Source organism: Lampris incognitus, chromosome 21 (genome assembly GCF_029633865.1).
Source record: "Lampris incognitus isolate fLamInc1 chromosome 21, fLamInc1.hap2, whole genome shotgun sequence".
Taxonomy (NCBI): Eukaryota; Metazoa; Chordata; class Actinopteri; order Lampriformes; family Lampridae; genus Lampris; species Lampris incognitus.
This window is the reverse complement of record NC_079231.1, coordinates 11,358,103-11,385,860: the sequence shown is the minus strand read 5'-3', so window position 1 is coordinate 11,385,860 and position 27,758 is coordinate 11,358,103. Positions and strand designations below refer to the sequence as shown.

The 27,758-nt window shown below is 46.1% G+C and overlaps 1 protein-coding gene across 1 annotated transcript in view; it reads right to left on the bottom strand.

The window, feature by feature from the left end:
* LOC130131813 (receptor tyrosine-protein kinase erbB-4-like) overlaps positions 1–27,758 on the bottom strand; it is a 350,966-nt gene that overhangs the window by 154,821 nt on the left and 168,387 nt on the right. The window contains exons 5-9 of the mRNA XM_056301588.1: positions 13,150–13,284; positions 6,903–6,968; positions 4,154–4,272; positions 2,143–2,284; positions 919–1,032 (exon numbers count right to left, since the gene is read on the bottom strand). Of these exons, the coding sequence (XP_056157563.1) occupies positions 919–1,032; positions 2,143–2,284; positions 4,154–4,272; positions 6,903–6,968; positions 13,150–13,284 (576 nt within the window). The remainder of the gene's footprint in view (positions 1–918; positions 1,033–2,142; positions 2,285–4,153; positions 4,273–6,902; positions 6,969–13,149; positions 13,285–27,758) is intronic.

Here is a 27,758-nt window from a genome sequence, read left to right as displayed (position 1 = left end):
GACTGGTTCATCCCAAAGACCGTGTACCACACACCCGGAAAAGCAATCTGGTGTATGCCGTACAATGCAATGAGGATTGCACTGACCTATACATAGGAGAAACCAAACAACCACTACACAAACGGATGGCCCAACACAGAAGGCCAAACTCCTCAGGACAAGACTCAGCAGTCTATCTACACCTAAAGGAGAAGACACACTCCTTCGAGGACAGCAACATACACATTTTGGACAGAGAAGATAGATGGTTTGAAAGAGGGGTGAAGGAAGCCATCTATGCGAAACTGGAAAAAAACCATCCCTCAACAGAGGAGGAGGTCTGCGACACCACCTATCTCCCACTTACAATGCCGTCCTTCCATCTCTACCCAGGAGACTCAAGAAGCCTAGCCTCCAAGAACAACAGTCAGTCACTAACGGCTCCAACGACTCATGACCACAGAATGGAGCACTAACGAAGTTGAAACTAACACCTCCAATGACCGTCGTTGCTAAACATCGGAACACAAAAGAGCCATTGACATCAATAGCTCTGATAACAACTCCAAAGAGGCTAAATATCTGAGTCTCATCACCAGCCAGTCAGACTAGCTTGGTCTAGTCAGAAAGGCACGAACTGATGAAGCCTCTTGGATGAGAGGCGAAACGTCTTCACAGATATATAACCAAGTCCAGTTGCACTTGATTCAATTCCTTTGGATAACCATGACCTGGATGAATGAGAACATTCACAGACATATCGTGTAAGTCACTTTGGATATGTCGCAGGACCAGCCAGACGAGTAAAAAAACAGCAAGTTATAGACCGGGAAATATGGTAATTGGGTACTTATAAGCTCTTACAACACTTACATTTGTTACCATACATTTTTTCTAGAACACCTGTATATGTGTCCGAGCACAACCTCAACTTCCTACCTTTGGGGCAGATGTCAGTGCAGGGCATGCACATCTTGATGCGGTTCTCCTCCACTTCCATCTTGTTGCTGGGACAGGCTCTCACACAGGAGCTGTGGTCCACCACAAAGTTATCTGACACATACAGAAAAACAGTTTAGGGAAGGCTACCATTCGTTCATATTTACCATGGCTCATTTTCACGATGACGCTAGAGCCATTCTTAAGCTACATTTAGGAACTGTATCGGAGAATCATATTAAACTTGGATAGAAACTGAAACACTAAGATTTCCTAGCAACACTTACGACTTTAATTGTTCTATATTTTGTACTGTCTTTCTACCGAATGGAATATAAGTACAAAAGGTAGAATTCAGGTTTTCTATTTTTTCTTCTAGAAGAGCTCCCCCAGTTCATCTTTTGTCAGACATTTTTTTTATATTCAAGATGTCATCAGACACTCCTTCACATACAGCTAATCAGATCAAATAATCAATAGGTGAAACCCCACCCACAGCAAACCCTTGCTTATACCTGTCCATCAATGGTCAGCTCATGATTATTAATGAGGACCAGAGCACTCCCTCACAGTTCTTGAGACAAGGTTTAAGGGCCCAGACACACCAAATCGACTAGTGGTGACGAAGGCCGACTGTTGCGTTGCCTCACGTCACCTGCTGCCTGGGCCTAAAAGTAGCACTTGAACCCACCGCAAAGACTACAGCCAACGGCCAGCTAGCATGTACATTCGGCATGTACATTCGTTAAGCTGAACAGCGCTAAGCTGAACAGCCAATCACAGTGATCTCTCTCACCGACGGGCTCCGCCGATTCAACATGCTGAATCAGCCAAAATGCTGCCGACAGGGGTCCGGACTAGTGCCACAAAAACTAGGGCCACAGACACTCACCAACGGCCCATCACTGGCCATGTCAGGGCCCTTAGACATGAAAAATTAAGTATGATTATATCAGACTTAACTTTTCATGTTATGTGATTGATTTTGGTCCAACTTAAATGATACACCAGCTGCACAGCAGAAATCAAAGTTAGATGCTTAATTTTCTTCCATGTCCAACAGGAAGAGGGATATTAAAGCCCTTCCACTGGCTGCCCTTTATGCACTTCTTTGGTCCATATAATCAGCTTGTCAATATAGTTTTAATGGCAATTTGAGTAGTTCTGAACATTGCTTGGTAAATATTTATTGCAGTCTTTTATATTAAAGGAAAGAGGACTTACATGGACATTTCTTGACGCAGAAGGCCCCGTAGGTGTACTTGGCTCTGGGGTTGTGCTCCAGCTGAAATGAGGTGGGGTTGTAGACGAAGGGCTGGGGGCACTGGGTCACACACGCCCCACTGTCGTTGAAATTGGTGCAAGCCTGCGTACAAGATAAAACAACCCATCAGAGACAGGAAGTCCTGCCATTTTGGAAAGATGTGCAATATTGTGCGATGTACGGCAGGTAAAAGGAAAATCCAGGTTTTTTTTACAACCTGGGTCTTATTTTTGTAGTTTTGGGACAGGACCATGGGTGGACTCACTTTTACAACAGTGTCTTATGGGACAACTGAATACGAGTGTCAGACATGTTTCAATAAGTCCAATTTAACATCTAGACCATGCATTTTTTTTATCAAAAATCTCCAAAATGAAGCCGGTGAGTAAAATGATATAACAACTGATATGCAAAATAGCAAAAAGTATGAAAATAAGCCTCAGGTAGTTAAAAAAAGGGAGCTATCCTTCACGTTATCTTGTGGCTCCAAAAATAAAATCATCATCCCCACAGACAGCACATGGATAAGGTATTACGTCCATCTTGGTTTTTAAAAGGTCAGTGGTTCAATTGTTGACTGATTCATAAGGAAATCGTTAATTCTAAAGGCTGATTTCTTTCTTTTCAAAACCAAAAACCCACAAGTAGAACATGTGCCTTGGAGAATCTTTGACCCAACATATCGAGTTTCTTACATGCAGGTAAGAACGCGACTGGCCAGGCTGTTGCCCAGCAGAAAATAGGTCATAAAAAGAAGGAAGAGTTGGTTTATTTGGCTCAGAGTTTCGCTGAAATAGTTTGGGGTCCATTTTGCTAGCCATAGCCCAACATATCATCACTATGTGACAGAATTATAATCACTGAAGATAGAAAGTATTGGAGGGTTCCCCGAGGGGTGCACGAAGAGGTAAGAGTATCTGAATGTGAGCGAATGTGTTTGGATGGTTGGGTGTTTGGGGGTGGGGGGCGCTCAGATAAGTCACTGTGAGTGAGAGTGTATTACAGCCGCATTTCATTTTTACGTCCTGACGACGACGCGCGAATCACGCCGCAGTCTTGTTCCCCCCTTGCTGTCTGGGGACGGTGAACGGGAGAAATATTGAAGCCATTGATCCGAAGCCTTCATCTAAATGGGGGAAATGTTTTCCCCCATAAAATTTCCCCGAGTGTTTAGTCGTCTGGGGCCGTGGCATGTAACAGCTATCAGTAATTGAATTGGATAAGCCTCTGTTGTGAATTACAACTGCAATATCCCCTCAGTAGAGGCGTGTGTGTGTGTGTGTGTGTTTTGAGGGGGGGGGGGTTGAGGCGATAAACGGGATATTAATTGGAACAATGAATCACCAATTTGCTCTTAGAGTCGTGGCTCTGCTGCAGACTTTTATGAACCCCGTAATGTGACAAATAATTTATCAGCCGGTAAACTAAAGTGGAACATTTTCATACAGTGGGTACAGCAGACAGATGTTTCACACAGACGTGGACCTTTACAAGGCAGGATATTGGAAGCAGTGCAGTTTGAGACCTGCGTGTGTGTGTGTGTGTGTTTATACCGTTTTACCTTTTTGGTTTACTTTTATCTTTCTATCAGATATATGTTTGAGTGTGTGTACTTGTGATTGTGCGAATGTGTGTGTGTGTGCATGAAAGAAAAAGAAAGAAAGACTGAAACAATGGAACAGAGAGAGAGAGAAAAACAATAGAACAGAGAGAGAGAGAGAGAATGGAACACAGAGAGAGAAAGAGAGAGACAGAGACAGAGAGAATGGAACACAGAGAGAAAAACAATGGAAGAGACAGAGAGGGAGAGAGACAGAGAGAGAGAGAGAGAGAGAGAGAGAGAGAGAGAGAGAGAGAGAGAGAGAGAGAGAGAGAGAGAGAGAGAGAGAGAGAGAGAGAGAGAGAGAGAGAGAGAGAGAGAGAGAGAGAGAGAGAGAGAGAGAGAGAGTGTTTGCGTGTGTCCAGTCGTACAAAGCAGTCTGTGTCCTTGGGTCCAGAGCAGCCTCCAGCACACTCGCGGTGGCAGCAGTCGCTGACGTAGGGCCCGAAGCATCGACCGTCACACTGCTCTGCACACACTGTCTTTGTCACTGATGGCACGAGAGAGAGGGATTTCAAAAAAGTCTGAAGCACAAATGCACAAATGCACACACACACACACACACACACACACACACACACACACACACACACACACACACACACACACACACACACCCCAACACCATCTCATCTCTTTCCTTAAAATTCTCAGGTAAAATTACATTTGACCAACCTACAAGCCCACACACACACACACACACACACATAACTTAAAGTTCTTGTAAAAGTACGTAACACAAAACTACACAGACATACTATAAAGACATACATATGCACACAAACTATTAATTTGAGTTATAACATAACCACACACAATCACTAACACAAACAGACACAATCATGAATGCGAATGTGCGTGTGCACACACCCACATACACTGCACAGGGCGGTTCTATTCTACATGGCACATCTCCATGTTGTTCTTTAAGTGTTTTATCACTAAATCTGTTTCCACACTTTGCACCTTGTGCACTTTGCATCTATTGCACATCTACGTGTCCATCCTAGGAGACGATGAGGGTTTTATATCATGATTGTTCAACTCTATAGACCTGATGTACACAGATTTTACATTTGTGGTTATCATTATTATTATCATCATTATTATTTTTTTGCAGTTTGCAATCTGTTCAGAGGGCTTCCTGTAATTCTCTCACAGATATATTCAGAGATACGCCATCATTGGTATCTTATAACTTTATTTATCTTACTTTGGAACATCTTGTGTATGTCCTTGTAAAAATATCTCATATTCAATTGCTTAGTATATGTATGTTCTTCTCTCCCACCTTGAATCCTCCCTCAACATCACCAGTACTGCCCTCTCCTGACTAAAGTCATATCTAACAAACAGACAACAGTTCATCAGCATCAACAACTGCACCTCCTCCATCACTCCTCTCTCCCATGGCGTCCCCCAGGGTTCGTTGCTTGGTCCTCCCCTGTTCATCCTTTACATGCTCCCCCTTCGTAACATCATATGTCGGCATGGTCTCCAATTCCACTGCTCTATATCCAGCTCTACATCTCCACTAAATCCATCACCACAACTTACTCTAGTCTGACCAACTGCCTTACTGAAATCAAATCATGGATGCAAGCCAACTTCCTCAAACCAAATTGTGATTAGACATGATCATCAACGGTCCCAAATCCCTTACCAAAACCACTCACACTTTCTGCCACACCACTGACCACTCCACTCTGTCCCCCTTCCCACACATCCACAACCTTGTAATCATTTTCAACAGCAACCTCTCCTTTGAACACCATGTCAATCAAATCACCAGAACTGCCCTTTTTCCACCTAAAAAACATGGCTCGTCTCCACCCATCAATCTCCTTCTGTGCTGCCAAAACTTTGGTCCACGCCTTCTTCACATCCAGAACTGACTACAGCAACAGCATTCTCTGTGGCTCATCATCCAAAGTCCTAAACAAACTCCAGTACATACAGGACTCTGCTGCTCACCCACTCCTGCTCCCGTGACCACATCACCCCTGTTCTTCAGAACCTCCACTGGCTCCGTCCCACAATGGATCCAATTCAAAGCCTTTCTCCTCACTCACAAACCCTCCTTAATCAGACCCCCTCTGACCTCACCGACCTGCTCCACTACCATACTTCTTCCTGCAGCCTTTGCTCCTCCGATGCCAACTTCCTGTCTCCACCACACAGAACCAAGCACCGGACCTCCTGTCTCCACCACACAGGACTAAGCACAGGACCTACTGTCTCCATCACACAGGACCTAGCACCAGACCCACGGTGACAGAGCCTTCACCATAGCTGCCCCCTCCCTCTGGAATCTCCTCCCCAAACACATCAAAGACTGCACCGATCTGTTCATATTCAAGTCATTAATCACAACTCACCTCTTCAGAATTGCTTTTAATGTGTGATTGTGTGTTTCATGTTTTTGGTGTGTTGCTATTATGCTCATTTAACTTATGTAAGCTGTCTTTGAGTACCTTGAAAAGTGCTCTATACATAAAATGTACAATTATTATTAGTATTATTTTGTCCAAAAATACTTGTTAATCAGTAGAACTTGAGCCCATAGATTGAGGTTGATAATATTACTATTATTTACCAAAAACAGCCTGCGGGAGCTTTAAGTTGATCTATTTAAAAGCAGGATGGCCACTCGCCTCTGAGCTGGTGAGACATAATGATGTGTTAGATACCAAATTTTGCTTTGTAGTTTATTTTTCTATCTACAACACAGAGGAAGGGGGAGAAAATAAATAAATAAAATGGCAGCCCCTGCGTAGATGTGTGTCATGCGAGGGGAACATTCTGTAATTACACAGAGGGCCAGTGGTGAATGTCTCACCAGCTCTCTGCATGTCTCTCTATTGTTTCAGTTTCTTTTATCACTCAACGACAATTGTGTGGCGCTGCTAAGGAGGTGTGCGGCCTGTTAACATTATTATTTTTGTGCTGTGGACAGAATATGCAGTATGTCTGCCTGTGTACTTAAGTGTGCATGTGATGAGTGAACGTGCATGTGTGTTTGTGCATGCTTGCTGCTGATTATGTGTGTGGTTGAATTTGTGTTTTGTATGTAAGATGGGTGGATGTGTGTGTGCAGGGTTTTCTGTTACGCCTACTCACAAGTTTGACACTGGTCCTCCTGGTTGTCCCAGCAGCGTCCATTGCATGAGCGGTGACAGTGCCTGCCTGCAGAGCACACAGAGACACACAAACATATGACATGTCGGTCAAACTTCACACAAACATCTTCACACACACACACACACACACACACACACACACACACACACACACACGACTAAACAGCACAGAAAATCTGCCAACTGCTTCACTCTGAAGGTTGGGCTGACAGTTCTGACACATTTGCAGAAACAACAGCGCATCACAGCGGTGACAAATTCATATATGACTTTCCGCTATTCCCCCATCTGGCCCCTTACACGCACACATAACATGGTACCTGACAGAAAACTGGAGATTAGCTGCTTTGCCGGGGGTCTGTCATTAAGTATTAATTGACTGTGGGTTAATTACAGGGTGAGTGAGATGGCTTGGCAGATTGTCAGACAGGCCATCCACTGCGGGGCTGTTGTGTTAAATACTGTCTACAGCTCAGCTAACGGCTCCTAATTTGGCAACCTTAACTCCCACTTTCCTCTTTGCCTGGCAGGCTCCTCTCTTCTTCCTCATTTCTCATCCTCCTCCTCTCCGCTTCCTTTCACTCGCCACTGAACACCAGCGGGTTTTAAATGTTTGGCTCATTTTTATCTTCATAAAACCTCTCTTTCGAGAAATTCTGGACGTTTTCCACATTGAGTCCATCTTTGTTCACTGCTGGGCAGCACTGGCTGTCCTTACTGTTCCCCCTGACATGTTCTGATGAACATGACAGACAACAGAGTGCCTGACATAAGTCCTCCAAATGAGCATGAAGCATCACCACCACAAAAAAAAACCCAGAACGGACACAAATGTGGGGAAGGTTTGAGGGAGTCTGTGTTTAACAGCCAGTTCTACTGACACAAGATGTCCACCGGATAGGGTCGCCTGCTATGTCCAAGGGGGTGGGAGCCGAGCCACTGCAGGGACCGTGGGGGGCGGGGGGCTTCAAACCAGCTGTCAGATTTGGTGAAGTTTAGAAAGAGCACAGTGGACAGCAGCTCCATGGGCCAGGCTGCCGAGCCATTGACACACCAACACAATGTGGAGCTTCACACGTTGATCTAACGCTATGTGATACGCCTCCCATTCACCGCCAGGCCAAAGGATGATTAATGCAGATGTGTGTGTGTGTGCATTTGTGAGTTTGGATGGATGCATGTGTGTGCTTGTGCCCGTGTCTGTAGTGGGTTTGTGTTTTTGTGGGTGTGTGTGTGTGTGTGTGTGTGTGTGTGTGTGTGTGTGTGTGTGTGTGTGTGTGTGTGTGTATGTGTATACACCGGTGCATAGGCGCCTCAGCAATGGCGCAAGTGCAGTAAATGCATCCCTATTATTCATTTAGGGGGAGCAAGGTTATGGTTTTGCCACCCCACTTTTTGTCTTTTTGAAAATAAACTTAATAAGTAATAAGCCATAATAATAATAACACCAACAATAATAATAATAACAATAACAACAATAATAATAATAACAATAAGCCACCACCCTGTGGACCCACCACCCATAAGTATGAGCATTGGGGTAGGGTGAAATGCAGGCCAGGTGGCAGGCAAAGGTGGGGACTGGGGCGTGCCAACTTGCAGACTGGTCCTCGGGACGTGGAATGTCACCTATCTGGCAGGGAAGGAGCCTGAGCTGGTGCAGGAGGTAGAGCGGTACCAACTAGATTTAGTTGGACTCACCTCCACACATAGCATGGGCTCTGGTACCAAATTCCTGGAGAGGGGCTGGACTCTTTACTTTTCCGAAGTTGGCCAAGGTGACAGGCACCGGGTGGGTGTGGGGATACTCACAAGTCCCCGGTTGAGTGCCGCCATGTTGGAGTTCTCCCCGGGGAATGACAGGGTCGCCTCTATACGACTGCGAGTCGCTGGGGGGAAGGCTCTGACTGTTGTGTGTGCTTATGCACCGAATAGCAGTTTGGAGGATCTGGCCTTCTTGGAGTCTCTGGGTGGTGTCCTGGATAGGGTTCCGCCTGGGGACTCTATAGTTCTGCTGGGGGACTTCAACACTCATGTGCGCAAAGATGGAGAAACCTGGAGGGGCGTGATTGGAAGGAAGGGCCTTCCCGATCGGAACCCGAGCAGTGCCTTGTGATTGGACTTCTGTGCGAGTCATGGATTGGCCATAACAAACACCATGTTCGAACACAAGGTAGTTCGTAAGTGTACTTGGTACCAGAACACTTCAGGCCGAAGGTCAATGATAGGCTTTGTGGTCGTATCATCAGATCTGCGGCCGTATGATTTGGACACTCGGGTGAAGAGAGGAGCAGAGCTGTCAACTGATCACCACCTAGTGGTGAGTTGGATCAGATGGTGGGGAAGGCTGCCGGACAGACCTGGCAAACCCAAACGTGTGAGGGTGAATGGGAACATCTGGCAAAGGCCCCTGTCCATGAGGTCTTCTTCAACTCCCACCTCCGGAAGAAGAAACATGCCATTCAGCTAAAATGTGATCATTGACTGAAAACAGAACATGGGAAAAGATAGACTAGTGTATGTTGAATGAACCTGCTTGGCCCCCTGACTACAATCCAGTACAATACACTAAAACACAGTTACATACAAACAAACAAATAACACAAACAAGAAATAATAACACTCCGAAGCCAAATGTGGAATTAAATCTCTTAAGACCTATAAGTAATTATTAATGCTGGCAGGCGAGATAAACTTGGTAAACACAATAAAACCCACTATGGAGCATTTAGTAGCTGAGCTGCAGAGGGACTGAGTGGTTTAGAATAATGGTTGTATTTACAAGCAGGTAAAACACGACGACGCCCTGATGGCAACAGAGAACATCCTCTTGCTAGAACAAGTCCAGAAGAAGCCAACATACTGGTTTCTTTCTGGAGGATGTGATGGTCGCACGAAGACTTCAGATCTCCTTGTTTCCCTTCAGTGATGTGAGGGCAGATTTTAACAATGCTGTTCAGGCTGTTTCTGTCTTTTACCGTGAGGCTGTGAAACCAGCAGATGAAAGAAAAACTCAGGAGACTCTCAATAAAAGATTGAGAAAAGCGACAGAGGATGACGGGGCTGACAGAAAAGGAATTTAGTTTAGGGAGAAGGTGAATTCTCTGCTGCCCCGCTTCACAGTAACCCCAGTTTTCACATCACATTTAAGGTGGTCATCGATAATAGTACCCACATATTTGGATGACACAACCATTTCCACACTTGTGGAATGTGTGATGCTGCACACTCTGGCTGCATCTCTGTTACGTCTAAAATCAGTTACCAGTTCCTTGTCACAGAAAGGTGAATCAGTTCATCTGGACAAAACGTTTATTGAGAGAAATGTTTCATCATCATCTAAGTGACCTCTTCAGTCTCAACTGACTGCAGGTATCTCCACCCTTATAAACAATACAGTGGCATAACGACCAAAACCAGTGATCAGTTTCATACGCAAATTGCTGTGACCATTAACTTGCGTTACAATGGCCATGTGTACTACTACTACTACTACTACTACTACTACTATTGTACAAGTCTTTATTTGAGCTCCATATCAATTACTGCAATGTTATTTGGTGCAACACTTTTCCCAGTCATCTAAAAAATAACTACAGATTCTGCAAAAGAAAGTTATACACGCCATATAGTGGTCCGGGGTCTGTGCGCCCACGGACCCTCTTTTCCACAATTATGGTCTTTTAAGGCTTGCTGACTCTGATGTTTTTCATAATGCTTGTTAGTTGTACCATGTTAACTATGGGATCAGTGACAGACTGTGTGACCTCGTTCAAATTTGCCCCACTCCGCATGCATTTAGCACCAGAAATAAGAACCTTATAGCGGGCAAGTGGCACAGGCTTAGATGCACGAGCCTTGGTGTGGCATGTAAAGGCCCACAGGTGTGGAACGAGTTAAGTGACGATTTGAAAATGTCATCATCCATACATTAAAACATAAATTAATTCAGAAATATACTGCTGACTGATATACAAAAAAACTTGCTAATTATAGGGCTAGGACTTTAAATTTATTTTTCTTTGTAGGTTTTATTTTCTTTCCTTTTCTATCTGTTACTTTTTATGTAAATTACTTTCTTGAAGTATGGGCCCCTGTTCATAAGCTCTGCTGAGCTTCCTTGGGGTGTCCCTTTTCACACCATTTTGTGTATTATGCATGTATAAATTGTATTTTTTTCATTTTTGTGTGAAATAAAGTTGAAGTATTCACAGAGGAATTGGGAATGGTTCCCTCTTCACATAGATGGCCTCTTTGACTCCCCATTCAAACCAGCGCTCCTCCCTATCAAGGATGTGCACATCCTCATCCTTGAAAGAGTGGTCACTGGCCTGTAGATGGTGTAGACTGTGGAGTCCTGGCCTGACATCTTAGCTCTCCTGTGTTGTGCCTTCCTCTTGGCCAGCATCTGTTCGGTTTCCACAATGTACATGTCACGGCAATCCTCCTGGCACTGAACAGGGTACATTATATTGCTCCTTTTGTGCCGGGGGACCCGATGCTTGGGGTGGACCAACTTCTGGCGCCGCGTATTTTGGGCTTTGAAAGCAACTGAGACGTGTTGTTTGGAAAATACACGTCTCCACTGATCCGCCACTCCCGCCACATATGGAATTGCCACTGGTTTATGCTTAGACAGTTGTTGTCCTTCTCCTGTCTTCCATCAGCTGGTGCACTGTTTGGGCGTCTTCCTGGCTTTGACAAATGCCCAGTTAGGATAACCACACTTAACCAGGGCCTGCCTGTTTAATGTGGGATTTCTCCCCTTCCCTGGCCGCTGTGTCGGTGGGGACGTTGTCAGCTTGGTGGAACAGCGTCCTGATGACTCCTAGTTTGTGCTCCAGTGGATGATGAGAGTCAAACCTTAAGAACTGAGCAGTATGTTTGGTTACCACTATTCCCCAATCCTCTGTGAATAGTACACATGGCCACTGAAACTCTAGTTAATGGTCACAGCAATTTGCATATGAAACCAATCGTTGGTTTGGGTCGATATGCCACTGTATTGTTTATAAGGGTGGGGACACCTGCAGTCACTGTATTGTTTATAAGGGTGGGGACACCTGCAGTCACTGTATTGTTTATAAGGGTGGGGGTACCTGCAGTCACTGTATTGTTTATAAGGGTGGGGACACCTGCAGTCACTGTATTGTTTATAAGGGTGGGGACACCTGCAGTCACTGTATTGTTTATAAGGGTGGGGGTACCTGCAGTCAGCTGAGACTGAAGTGGTCACTTAGATGATGATGAAATGTTTCTCTCGACAAATGTTGGACAGGATTCGGCTGTGGAGATGGGACGTTCACAAATGAACTCTTATAAGTGTAACGTGGTTATGAACAGGGCTAACAATTCTCACGCACTGACTGTGAGACTCACGCAACTGACACTCTCACGCTACAACACACAGCCGCATGGCGCAACAGCAGTATGTGCAGCAGTGAGTTATTCAGACCGTCAGGGGAAAGCAAAAATATACACAAATCGATTACATTGTAACTTATTCCCATGCATGCTGCTCAGAATAATCTCAGTCAGCGGCTCTTCTGGCAAGTAGTGGAGAAATGCAGGAAATTTGTTTTAAAAAAAATTATTTTTTCTGGGGGAGAGCCCCCAGACCCCCCCCCCCCGCCAATTAAGTTTGCTCCCCGATTTTAAAACATAACCACGCCCCAATGCACCAGTGTATGTGCATTCGGGCGTCCGGGTAGCGTAGCGGTCTGTTTTGTTGCCTACCAACACGGGGATCGCCTGTTTGAATCCCCATGTTACCTCCAACTTGGTCAGGCATCCCTACAGACACAATTGGCTGTGTCTGCGGGCAGGAAGCCGGATGTGGGTATGTGTCCTGGTTGCTGCACTAGCACCTCCTCTGGTTGGTGGTTGGTTGGGGCGCCTGTTCAGGGGGGAGGGGGAACTGGGGGGAATAGCACGATCCTCCCATGTGCTATATCCCCCTGGTGAAACTCCTCACTGTCAGGTGAAAAGAAGCAGCTGGCAACTCCACATGTATGGGAGGAGGCATGTGGTAGCCTGCAGCAGAGACCAGGACGGCTCGGAAGAGTGGGGAAATTGGCCGGATACAATTGGGGAGAAAAAGGGGGAAAATCCCACCCAAAAAAGAGTGCCTGTGTGTGTTCACTCATGTTGGTATGTCAGCATTGTTCCATCGTAAAAGAGACATCAACAGACAACCTCCTGCCAATTGGTTCAGTCCACATACTTACAGCCAAGGTTGCTTTTGTTGGATGGTACCACCAGGAGCTCCGCTTGAGAGTTCTTGATAATATCACGCCAGTGAATCGTGTCCGCATGGCAGAGGAACTTGTTCTGGTCCACATAAACACCTCCATTCAGAATCTCTGTAGTGGGAAACAGCAAAGATGACACACAAAGAAGGAGGAAGAGAAAGAGGATGAAGACCGTATGGCTTCAGATACAAAGTACATGAACGCTAGGGCAGAAAATCAATACTTCAAGGTTAAACTCTCGTTCTCCTGTCTGAAAGCAGCATGCTGCGTACGGCACAGCTCAGCATCAGGATAAACACTATTGACACATGTGCACAGTAATTCAATGCCATGTCTCCGCTCATTGATATTTCATAAGAGCCACTTCACCAGAAACACAAGATGGATCTCCCTCCGCACAGAAACCAGTTTTGCTCATGAAATGAAGACAGGTGTAATTTCATAATTAGACAGAAGTGATTTAATAACTTTAGTCGCTTTGAGAATCAGGGAGAGGTAATGAGCTTGAATGTCACTGGATACTCACCGTCTTAATTAAAACTGAAAGTAATAAAATGGCACAGGTAGAAAATTGGCATTGGCTGAAACCTCACTGAAGGGCACAGTTCTCAGAATTTGATATAGAGCAAATATCCAACCAAATTAAAAGTGAGATCCACTTATTGTTTGTCTTCCTTGCCGAGTAGAAGTGTGAACACACAGCAGCTGCAGTTTGGACGTAAACTTTTAACCATGTGTCTCAAAAAACTGTCAACCTATCAATAAAATCCTGAACTAAAATGCAGCTCTTTCAAACTATTTTCATTCACCGGGCAATCCAGAATATCAACCATATTATCAGAGACATCTTCCGCTCACCCACTCCTTCGTGCATCCTATCAACTCCTTCCATCTGGATGGAAGTTCAGAGCAGAAACGTACAGCGGCGACATAAAAGTAAAGGGACATTCTGTTTTTCTACAACCTGGGTCTTGATTTCAGGTTTACTATCCTGCATTTTTGTTATGATGCCATTTTACTCACCGACTTCCTATTATGGACTCAGCTTTACAGAGGTGTCTTATGGAACAACAACCCCCCCCCCCCCAGTGTGTCAGTCAGACTGTATCCATGACTGTCCATTATCTATGACTTCTCTATGGTGCTGGCCAGCTAGTTTATGGATGGTACCACTACCTATGGTAAGTATAGGCTGCTACTTCCTGCAGGCGGAACCAGGAAGTAGATCAGCAACGTCATCCACCATAGATCTTACTGGACATCTCACATCATACCTTTTAACCTTCACTTCCCAATACGTGGTTTAGATAATTGGGTTAAATTGGACTTGTTCAGGGGTCCAGGTAGCATAGCGGTCTACTCTGTTGCCTACCAACATGGGGATTGGTGGTTCGAATCCCCGTGTTATCTCCGGCTTGGTTGGGCATCCCTACAGACACAACTGGCCGTGTCTGCGGGTGGGAAGCCGGATGTGGGTATGTGTCCTGGTCGCTGCACTAGCGCCTCCCCTGGTTGGTCAGGGCGGCTGTTTAGGTGGGAGGGGGAACTGGGGGGAATAGCGTGATCCTCCCACGCGCTACATCCCCCTGGTGAAACTCCTCACTGTCAGGGGAAAAGACATGGCTGGCGACTCCACATGTATGGGAGGAGGCATGTGGTAGTCTGCAGCCCTCCCTGGAACAGCAGAGGGGGTGGAGCAGCAACCGGGACGGCTCGGGAAGAGTGGGATAATTGGCCAAGTACAACTGGGGAGAAAAAAGAGAGGAGACCCCCCCCCCCCCAAAAAAAAAGATGAACGTAATTGAGTGCCTTGCTAAAACCTAACACGCTGGCAATCAACGGTTTTTATATGTATATGAACATTTTATGTTGCCTCAGATTCACCCACAGAGAAGGACAGTGTGGCTGTCCTGACCTGCCCCACATTCCTCTATTAAAATGATAGGCGGTGGTCAAAGGCAGCTGCTCTCCTCTGATGTTTGCCTAATCACCAGAATATGTTTCTTTTCAAGGACCAGTGCCCTCGACAGATGCCTCCGCAGAGGAGCGATAACCAAATTCCAATCCTTCTGTCCGCTCCTAATCCCGTTTTTGGATCCAGACACAGAATGAAATGATGCGGCGGTAATCTCTTCCACCTCGCCCACCCCCGTGACCCCTAACAGAAACAATAACCCACATCACTCTCTCTCTCTCTAGGTAATCATCTGACTGTTAAGTACAACCGAGTGGAGGGATTTAAGATACAATCGGCTTCCATCCTGTTTCTTCCTGAATACGTGGAATATGAAGTGGAGCGGATCACGTCAATATCCACCAGCACCGATTCTGTGAAAGATCTTGTCAGAATAAATGAAATTTATCTGTGAAAAAAGGAAAACAATAAACAACACGCCATGGTCCAGATTAGGGCTAGATTAGCAGAAGGTTAAATCAGGTATTATCCCTGCCAGCGGATTGTGAGTTAAGAGGACGGTTCAGCCATGGGTGCCTGGTGGGTGCAGGTGGCGGCAAGAAGCTAATCATTACCATCCGGCAACCTGATTAAGGAAGTGGGCCTTGTTGGAGACGGGGGATATTTATTCAAAGCCCTCTTAGATGTGACATGCCGCTCCGTCCGCTTGCTGAATGGCCCGAGTGCCGCGTCTTCATGTAATCGTGTTCCTGTCACAATGGACAATTTATCAGCGGAGGGTGCAGCGAGGGGTGTTTTACATTCACAAACGGGGGATGACTAAAAGAGGATGAAGTCGGCTCTATTCAAACGCCGTGTGGCCCACATAGTCAGCAAGCTTTGGTGTCATTTAATAATATGCAAGAGATAAGCAACCATTCACCGTGGGAGCAGAACCCAGCTCATATCGACTTCTGGTTGACACCCCGAATTTTAGGTTTCTGACACAGTGTGGCACTCAATTATGACGCTAATCACCTGCAGGATATTTATGACATCTGATAAAAATTACATTTTTGTATATTCTGTAGCAGTAGCAACACATTGCTGACACAAATAAGAGAATAAAAAGCCACTGGACTATAACCGTGTTGATTAATCCCATCATCCGTCTGACACCACGACACCCTGACGCAGCTGTTGACGAACACACCGACTGTTGAGAAAAGCAGAACTGTGATTTTTCCTCAAACCGTTCAGCCGCCCTGTTTTAACTCCATCCATCCATTGTCTTAACTGCTTATCCTGCTCTCGGGGTCGCGGGGATGCTGGAGCCTATTCCAGCAGTCATTTGGCAGTAGGTGGGGAGACACCCTGTACAGGTTGCCAGGCCATCACAGGGCCGACACACACACACACATTCATTGCTAGGGACAATTTAGTACCGCCAATGCACCCAACTTACATGTCTTTGGACTGTGGGAGGAAACTGAAGACCCCGGAGGAAACCCACGCAGACACGGGAAGAACATGCAAACTCCAGACAGAGGACGACCTGGGATGACCCACCAAGGTAGGGCTACCCCGGGTCTCGAACCCAGGACCTTGTCTCAACTCTTAACTACAAAACCTTCCACAGCTTCATAAACAGTCTGTTAAAAGACAGCACACGGGCAATTTGTATTTGCAAAGAAAGAAAATAAATTCCAGCTGTTGTCATAAGCAAGAATATTTTAGATGCCAAACTCACCCTTTTAAATTAAGAACAAATGTAAAGATACTTACTCCATTATAATGTAAGTAACTTAACACTGCAAGAACTTGACCCTCCGTGTATTAACACTTAAAAGATTTATATCATCTGCAACAGACAAGTGATAATGTTCATGTAACATTTAACTTCCGATGTGGGAAGATGGCGGCGCGAACTTGTGTTTGCGGCGGCCTCACCCGGTGCCGACTATGCAGCGTCTTTGTCCATGCCTGAGTCGAAGTTTGTGTCTTCGTGCGAAGTTTTTTATTTGGTTGTGGATTTTTTTCGTTTAATGGCTAGGAGAGCTGGCGTTGGATCGGCTGAGAACGCTTACAGCCCTTTCCGGAGCCATATGGCCCTGCCCAGACCTGTACTCGTAACGAAAGACTGAGGCGGTCTGGCGGCAGCCTCGCCCAGCATCGACTGTGCAGTGTTTTTCCTCTGCGCCTGTCATTATGTGGAGTGGGGTGTGTTGAAGGTGCCTGGCTGGGAGAGCTGGCGTTGGATTAGCTGAGGGAGCCTGGTCTGCTTCATCCGATGGGCTCAGGGACCACCACCCTGCCTAGAGCTGCGCCCAGGGAGGAAACACCGAGGGCAGTCTGGCAGGACGCGGAAGTGGGGCAGGCTAAGCTAACTGCTAGCCCATGCAGACCGGCAGTTCTGACAGTCATCCTGGCTCGAGTTTGTTCTCTGGATGGTGGAGTTTTTGGACTGTGTTGCACTAAGTGGACTGTGTTGTTAACTGCTTGTGTTTTTTTTTTTTCTCTCTCTCTCTGTTTTCGTATGTTTTTCATGGTGTTGTTTTTGGGAAATTTTGGATGTGTGTGTTTGGTGCCGTTTTTGGGAAATTTTTGGATGTGTGTGTTTTTTTTTGGTTTTTTTGCACCACTTTGAGGTGAGGAAATGAAATTTAAATTCTTTGCTTATGCAAATACATGTAAGAAATGACAATAAATCGTTCCTGATTCCTTCCTGAATGCACTTGGTTACTATGTAAACGTTTCACATCTAAGGTGACTTTGGCGACCCCTTTGGAGACATGTGGTAGTGTTTCTTAAAACCAAACTAACGCCTCCCATAAATCCCTAATAAGTTCAATGAAAAAATAACTTGACATTTTTATTATTTAATTTCAAATAACAATAAATTTATGAAACGTTTTCTCTTTGCTTTATTTTGCGTTTAATGGCTTCCATTTCTATTTCCCATATTTGTTCAAGGAAAGTAATTGTCTTACAGGCCTTTCTTTATTCAAATCAAATCAATTTTATTTGTTTTGCTCAATATCATAAATTACAAATTTGTCTCAGTGGGCTTAACAGCAACACAACATCCTGTCCTTAGACCCTCTCATCGGATAAGGAACAACTCCCTAACAGTTTTATTATTATTATTCCCCTAACAGTTTTAAAAATGACATACACGTTTTACTGCTTTGGTATTTCCCATCAAATTAAAGCTTATCATATCTGAATATGCGATATGGTCAAGATGTTCTTCCTGTTTGCATTGAAGTAGTTCATTGTTGACGGAGCGCAACCAATTCTGCATGTGGTGGTTTTATTTTCCCACATTAAATAAGCTATAATTACAATGAATTCAATAAAGATTTATTTTTTAAAAAGTTACAAAGGTGTTCTCTGTATCAACAAATTTTTTTAATTTTTAATTTCTCAATCTGGAACGGCTCTTTGGCGTGACTGATGTAATCAACGGCAGCTAAAGCGTTTTTATTCCAACTTGTCTTTGAGTACATTTTCTCCCTTGTCCTCATCCAGATGCACTTTTACATGTCGGCGACTGGTTTCTCTACCCTGCTCTCCATGAATGAGACGGATGACCACCTCGGCCGTCTTTCCACGCCAGGACTTCAACTAACCCAGGGAGTGACGCAGCCTGTGTGGTATGGCTCATTCATTAACAGGCCCCGGCGGTCTTCCCTAAAGCCCCCCCCCCCCCACTGCCACCGCTGTCACCACCCACCCTGACTTCGATCTTCCCATCAGAGGTGGAGATATACAGCCAGTTGTATAGCTAGCCAACCCCGCTATCCCACAACCACGTTCACACCCAAACCCCCTCTGCAACCCCATGTGATTCACGAGCTAGTCATAAAAGCCGCTGTCTCGAAAGAGAGGGATGTGGGGGGAGGGAAGGAATAGGGGAGGAAGACGAAAATGCCCAGATGAGATGGAGAGACAGACAGAGAGACACTGAGGCAGAGAGAGAGAGAGAGAAGGCGAAAGAGACAAGTTGGTTTATTTTATTTTCATACTTATATTAATTTGCTGGTGTGTGCATTTGTTCAACAAATAATAACATCGAATATGGGGAAATTAATCCTTGATTTGTAACAAATTCTTCTATTTTTACGATATCATTACCAAGGTGGCTAGACAGACAGACAGACAAACAGACAGACAGACAGACAGACAGACAGACAGACAGACAGATAGACAGACAGACAGATAGATAGATAGATAGATAGATAGATAGATAGATAGATAGATAGATAGATAGATAGATAGATAGATAGATAGATAGATAGATAGATAGATAGATAGATAGATAGATAGATAGATAGATAGATAGATAGATAGATAGATAGATAGATAGATAGATAGATAGATAGATAGATAGATAGATAGTTTCTTAACTGGAAGGTGTTCCAACGACATCTTGGAAGAAAAACACGAGTCTGTCAAACAAAGCGATGTAGGCAATGTTAGCCTTCGGGTTCTAGTCTCAAACTGGTGGTTCGCTTTCCAAAAGGGTCCATCAAAACGCTAAATGACATCAGACTGGTTTGTGTTCAGGCATATTCATGTTAATATTATTCTTGAGTGTGAACATGTAGGTCTGTTTGAAACAGCGGACAGAGAAGTTTGATCACCATCGACATGAGATTAGTTAACCCAAAGATATCTTGAATAAAGTGAACTTCCAGTTTGCAGAAGTATCATATTTTGTATTCATGAATTAAAAGCAATGAGTATATTTTAACAGTTCAGTAGTACATCACAAGGACCCACCTCGACTGTTATGTTAGCATCGCCTTCTTCATCATGATCTTCTGCTTCTGGTGTGGGAAGATGGCGGCGCGAATTCACGTTTGCGGCGGCCTCAGCCAGTACCGTCCACGCAGTGTCTTTGTCCACGTCTAAGTTTGTGTCTTCATTTGATGGCGAGGCAGGCTAAGCTAATTACTAGCCCATGCAGACCAACAGTTCTGACAACATCGAGGGCGGTCTGGCGGCGGCCTCGCCTAGTGTCAACTGTGTTTTTAGTGTCGTCATGTGGAGTGCAGGGAGGTGAACTGAAGGTGTTTGGCTGGGACAGCTGGTGCTGGATCAGCTGGGAAAGCCTGGTGTGCTGCATCCGGTGGGCCCAAGGACTACGGCTCTGCTTGGAGCTACGACCAAGCAGCAAACACTGAGGGTGGTCTGACAGGACGTGGAAGCGGGGCAGGCTAAGCTAACTGCTAGCCCATGCAGACTGGCAGTTCCGACAGTCATCCTGGCGTTCGCTCTCTTGGACAGTGATTTTTTTTGTTTTGTTGATATGCTGGATATGTGGTTTTGTAGTTTTTGTAGATTTTTTTTGTAGTGTGGATATACTATGTGTTCTTGTAGTTTGGATGTGTTTTTGTCTGTTGCACTGCTGTGGGCTAGGGGAAACGATATTTCATTTCATTTCATGTGCGCAGGTGCATGGAATGAAATGACAAAATAAATGTTCCTGATTCCTGATGTTGCTAACTTCTATTCCATGACCTGGAGAACTTAACGTGTGACTTACGTACCATGTTCTTTTTGTGGTTTCAAATGGCGTGTTCTAAGTCCTATACACACACATTTGCTGCATTGCCCTTGGGCACTTTTTATCACCATGCAATAAAACTGACCGATGTCTCACAAATCAATCCTCTCCTACTCCTTTTTCAAAATGTGTAGGTTTGCTCACACTCACTATTTACCGCCTGGAGCATTCAGCTCCATGAGGCATGTTGTCGGGGGTCATAGTTCACCTCAGAAATGATGCTCGAACCACAAGTATGCAACCACCGATGGCACAGATACCGTACGCTGAGGTCATGTCGGGTTCCTGTCTGTTTCTTCATCCTCCTCGGTACTGAATCACAGAGAGTTTATGCAGATGCATGTATACACAATCCTGCTGAATATGGCATTAAATATGTTTGGTTTATGTGGAATGGTGACACGAGAAACGACATCATGATGACTTGGAGGTCTAACTCACAACAGCACCACCTTTCTGAAACCAATAAATGAATGAATGATTTCCTGTTTTTTTCCGGCATCCCTACAGACACAATTGGCCATGTCTGCGGGTGTGTGTCCTGGTCGCTGCAATAGCACCTCTCTGGTCAGTTGGGGCGCCTGTTCGGGGAGGAGGGGGAACTGGGGGGAATAGCGTGATTTTCCCATGCACTAGGTCCCCCTGGTGAAACTCCTCACTGTCAGGTGAAAAGAAGCGACTGGTGACCAGATGTATAAGAGGAGACATGTGGTAGTCTGCAGCCCTCCCCGGATCGGCAGAGGGGGGTGAAGCAGTGACCGGAACGGCTCGGAAGAGTGGGGTAATTGGACGGATACAACTGGGGAGAAAAGGGAGGGAAAAAATCCAAAAAAAAGAAAAGAAAAAAGAAACTCAGATTTAGTTGTTTAGTTTTAGTCCTTTTATTAAGACCTTTCAATCAGTCTACGAGTGACAGCAGCTTCAAATCCTATTTTTTGTGATTTGGTGGCAGGGCGACCCTTTGGTTTATATTTGAGTTAAGGTTTTAACTATGAGGCCACAGGTTTAAGAAGTATGTAAGTCAATCCGACAGACTCAGCGTGAAAAGGCCTCTGTTTGAAAGGCGTTATGGGGCGATGACGGGTGCAGCACCAATCAGTAACTGTCGCTATACAGGGAACTTCCTGATAAGCGCCCATCAGCCATGTTGCCTCTTACCAGGCAGCTCGCTCTCTCTCTGTCTCCATCTCTGTGCATCTCTCGCCCTTTTAATTAAGCTGATGAATAAGACAGTAATGGAGATCCGAACTCAACTGATGAGTCCACGAAGTTCAGTACTAATCCTCACACACACACACACACACACATACACACACAAACTACCTATCAACCATGTACTCGCTCACTCCAGTGATAAAAGTTTCTTGCTGAGCTCAGGAAAGAAGAAATGAAGACGAAGATGATCTTCCTCTACACAGTACAGCACACTCCAATTGTCCTCTGTGCATGCACGGGAATAAATAAATAAATAAATGCACTGCATGCAGACACACACACACACACACACACACACACACACTAACATACACCTGAGCTCACGTGAGCTCGGGGCTGCAGAGTGATGTGCACAGCGCAAAACAAACATAAGCAAAGAAATTTGCACATTTCTGCTGCGCAGCTGCTTATCTGCTCACTGTCAGACACATCAAATAGTGTCTTTACACACATATATACATTTAAGCAAAAAAAAATGCACACACACACATACACACGAACAGAGTCCCATGATAAAAACTTCCTGTAGTTTATAAACTATACCTGCAGAGAAATAGTTGCTAAACTCAGTAAATCTGTAGGCAGAGCTTAAGCTTAATCTTTACCTTTTAAATGCCAATTAATCACTTGCTGCTGGTGAGAGAATGCAGAGGGCTCCAGGGAACCACCTTGTTATTCTCTCCAAAATATAAACGAGCTGCTGCGGACCTTTTAAAGGAGGCTGCAGCCAGCTCTAATACAACCATAGTAATAAGACCAGCAGAGGAGACAGGCAGACACAGACACAGACACAGACACAGAGACGTGATGGAAGTGGAGGAAGCATTCCTACTGTGCGTGTGCACTAAAGAGGAAATGTCAGATTTTTTTCATCCAAAGACAGACCGGTGTGTGTGTGTGTGTGTGTGTGTGTGTGTGTGTGTGTGTGTGTGTGTGTGTGTGTGTGTGTGTGAATCGCCTTATTTATATTTTGCACATGAGCACCGCATGCATGTGTGTTTAAATGTGCATTCATGTGTTTGTGTTCAAGTACTTGTTCATAAACGCACCTATCTGTGTGTTCACACATGCATGTGCTGGTGTTATTTATGCATGTTCTTGTCTTTGTTTATGGGTGTGTGTAGGTTCATTTTCCTGCAGGCTGCCCTGTGTGTGTCTCAGGTTGTGGGTCTGCGTGTGTCCTGTGACAGTGGAGACATCTGGCAGCACAGAAGGCGACGTACTGCAGAAGGAAACTAATTGCCTTCATTTTCTTAGACTGCAGCCTCTTCAGGGGACACCAGCGAACATTAAACAACAAAACTGTTATATAATGAGAGACAAAGTAGAGGGAAGAGAGGAGGAGATTTAGGCTACCTTCAGGCTGCACCTTCAATTCCAACCAAATGCTTTGTTTCTTTGAATGCTATGCAGATCAAAGTTTTTTGTAGAGTTTTATGAGCATACAAAAGGAAAAAACCTGTAACCCTGTTCACTGCTGATTTGCTGGACAGCAGCGTCGGTGGAAGTCAACGGAAAGACAGCCGAGGTTTAATATCTGTTTGGAGAGATGTCACTCTTCAAGCTTAACTCTTATCACGTTTGACCAGCGTTTGAAAAAACTGCAAATCAATTATCAGAGTGGATGACAGCTGCTGTTGAGAGAGAGCGACAGACAGAGAGAGCGACAGAGACAGGGCGAGACACACAGAGAGCAACAGAGAGAGAAAGAAAGGGCGAGAGAGAGACAGAGAGCAACAGAGAGAGAGGCGAGAGAGAGAAAGCGACAGAGAGAGAAAGACATGGAGAGAGAGAGAGAGAGAGAGAGAGAGAGAGAGAGAGAGAGAGAGAGAGAGAGAGAGAGAGAGAGAGAGAGAGAGAGACAGGGCGAGAGAGAGAGACAGAGAGACAGATAGAAAGAGACAGGGACAGAGAGACAGGGCAAGAGAGAGAGAGAGACAGAGACAAGGCAAGAGAGCGAGACAGAGGGAGAGACAGAGAGAAAGAGACAGGGACAGAGAGACAGGGCAAGAGAGAGACAGAGAGAAAGAGACAGGGCAAGAGAGAGAGAGAGACAAAGAGACAGGGCGAGAGAAAAGGAGAGACAGGGCGAGAGACAGGGCAAGAGACAGAGACAGGGACTGAGAGAGACAGAGAGAGAGACAGAGAGAGAATGACCGCAAGCTCTTTACTGTCCTAATAGGAATGTCTATTTTCTCTGAGTAATAATATTTTTTGGAAAATGATCCCAAAAAATGACTGTATTTAAGAAAGGGAGAGAGAAAGACAGAGGGAGATGAAAAGTTTAGTAGATGAGGAGGGTGAAGCGAATTAGAATAAAAGAAAAAAAATGAGAAGGAAAAACAGTTTCCCATAATCCTACTAACTCACCTTGGTCTAACCCAGCTAAGTCTATCTCAAGGTTTCAACTAAACACTTTCAGCTTCACACAGCAGGCAGACGAGACAGAGCGGCATCACTATCACACAAAACCTGTGGAGGAATAAAGCCTCCATTCTCCACTGCAGGGTAGAAACCTCTCATCTGCCTGAGAGCACTACTCACACACTACCGGAGAGGATACCTCACACACTACAGGACAGCCCTTCTCACACACTTCCAGAGAGGATCCCTCAAACACTACCAGAGAGGATCCCTCACACACTACCGGAGAGGATCCCTCAAACACTACCAGAGAGGATCCCTCACAAACTACCAGAGAGGATCCCTCACACACTACCGGAGAGGATCCCTCACACACTACCGGAGAGCACTCCTCACACACTACCAGAGAGGATCCCTCACACACTACCAGAGAGGATCCCTCACACACTACCGGAGAGGATCCCTCACACACTACCGGAGAGGATCCCTCACACACTACCAGAGAGCACTCCTCACACACTACAGGACAGCCCTCCTCACACACTACCAGAGAGCACTCCTCACACACTACCAGAGAGCACTCCTCACACACTACCAGAGAGCACTCCTCACAAACTACCAGAGAGCACTCCTCACAAACTACCAGAGAGCACTCCTCACAAACTACCAGAGAGCACTCCTCACACACTACCAGAGAGCACTCCTCACACACTACCAGAGAGCACTCCTCACACACTACCAGAGAGCACTCCTCACACACTACCAGAGAGCACTCCTCACAAACTACCAGAGAGCACTCCTCACACACTACCAGAGAGCACTCCTCACAAACTACCAGAGAGCACTCCTCACACACTACCAGAGAGCACTCCTCACAAACTACCAGAGAGCACTCCTCACACACTACCAGAGAGGATCCCTCAAACACTACCAGAGAGCACTCCTCACACACTACCAGAGAGCACTCCTCACACACTACCAGAGAGCACTCCTCACACACTACCGGAGAGCACTCCTCACACACTACCAGAGAGCACTCCTCACAAACTACCAGAGAGCACTCCTCACACACTACCGGAGAGCACTCCTCACACACTACCAGAGAGCACTCCTCACACACTACCGGAGAGCACTCCTCACACACTACCGGAGAGGATCCCTCACACACTACCAGAGAGCACTCCTCACACACTACCAGAGAGCACTCCTCACACACTACCAGAGAGGATCCCTCACACACTACCAGAGAGGATCCCTCACACACTACCAGAGAGGATCCCTCACACACTACCAGAGAGGATCCCTCAAACACTACCAGAGAGGATCCCTCAAACACTACCAGAGAGGATCCCTCAAACACTACCAGAGAGCACTCCTCACACACTACCGGAGAGCACTCCTCACACACTACCAGAGAGCACTCCTCACAAACTACCAGAGAGCACTCCTCACACACTACCAGAGAGCACTCCTCACACACTACCGGAGAGCACTCCTCACACACTACCGGAGAGGATCCCTCACACACTACCAGAGAGCACTCCTCACACACTACCAGAGAGCACTCCTCACAAACTACCAGAGAGGATCCCTCAAACACTACCAGAGAGCACTCCTCACACACTACCAGAGAGGATCCCTCACACACTACCAGAGAGCACTCCTCACACACTACCAGAGAGCACTCCTCACAAACTACCAGAGAGGATCCCTCAAACACTACCAGAGAGCACTCCTCACACACTACCAGAGAGCACTCCTCACACACTACCAGAGAGGATCCCTCAAACACTACCAGAGAGGATCCCTCAAACACTACCAGAGAGGATCCCTCAAACACTACCAGAGAGGATCCCTCAAACACTACCAGAGAGCACTCCTCACACACTACCAGAGAGGATCCCTCAAACACTACCAGAGAGCACTCCTCACACACTACCAGAGAGGATCCCTCACACACTACCAGAGAGCACTCCTCACACACTACCAGAGAGCACTCCTCACACACTACCAGAGAGCACTCCTCAAACACTACCAGAGAGCACTCCTCAAACACTACCAGAGAGCACTCCTCACACACTACCAGAGAGCACTCCTCACACACTACCAGAGAGCACTCCTCACACACTACCAGAGAGCACTCCTCACAAACTACCGGAGAGCACTCCTCACACACTACCAGAGAGCACTCCTCACACACTACCAGAGAGCACTCCTCACACACTACCAGAGAGCACTCCTCACACACTACCAGAGAGCACTCCTCACACACTACCAGAGAGCACTCCTCACACACTACCAGAGAGCACTCCTCACACACTACCAGAGAGCACTCCTCACACATTACCAGAGAGCACTCCTCACAAACTACAGGAGAGCACTCCTCACACACTACAGGAGAGCATCCCTCACACACTACCAGAGAGCACTCCTCACACACTACAGGAGAGCACTCCTCACACACTACCAGAGAGCACTCCTCACACACTACCAGAGAGCACTCCTCACACACTACAGGAGAGCACTCCTCACACACTACCAGAGAGCACTCCTCACACACTACCAGAGAGCACTCCTCACACACTACCAGAGAGCACTCCTCACAAACTACAGGAGAGCATCCCTCACAAACTACCAGAGAGCACTCCTCAAACACTACCAGAGAGCACTCCTCACACACTACCAGAGAGCACTCCTCACACACTACCAGAGAGCACTCCTCACAAACTACCAGAGAGCACTCCTCACACACTACAGGAGAGCACTCCTCACACACTACCAGAGAGCACTCCTCACACACTACCGGAGAGCACTCCTCACAAACTACCAGAGAGCACTCCTCACACACTACCAGAGAGGATCCCTCACACACTACCAGAGAGCACTCCTCACACACTACCAGAGAGCACTCCTCACACACTACCAGAGAGCACTCCTCACAAACTACCAGAGAGGATCCCTCAAACACTACCAGAGAGCACTCCTCACACACTACCAGAGAGCACTCCTCACAAACTACCAGAGAGGATCCCTCAAACACTACCAGAGAGGATCCCTCACACACTACCAGAGAGGATCCCTCACACACTACCAGAGAGCACTCCTCACACACTACCAGAGAGCACTCCTCACAAACTACCGGAGAGCACTCCTCACACACTACCGGAGAGCACTCCTCACACACTACCAGAGAGCACTCCTCACACACTACCAGAGAGCACTCCTCACACACTACCGGAGAGCACTCCTCACACACTACCAGAGAGCACTCCTCACACACTACCAGAGAGCACTCCTCACACACTACCGGAGAGCACTCCTCACACACTACCGGAGAGCACTCCTCACACACTACCAGAGAGCACTCCTCACACACTACCAGAGAGGATCCCTCACACACTACCAGAGAGCACTCCTCACACACTACCAGAGAGCACTCCTCACAAACTACCGGAGAGCACTCCTCACACACTACCAGAGAGCACTCCTCACACACTACCAGAGAGCACTCCTCACACACTACCAGAGAGCACTCCTCAC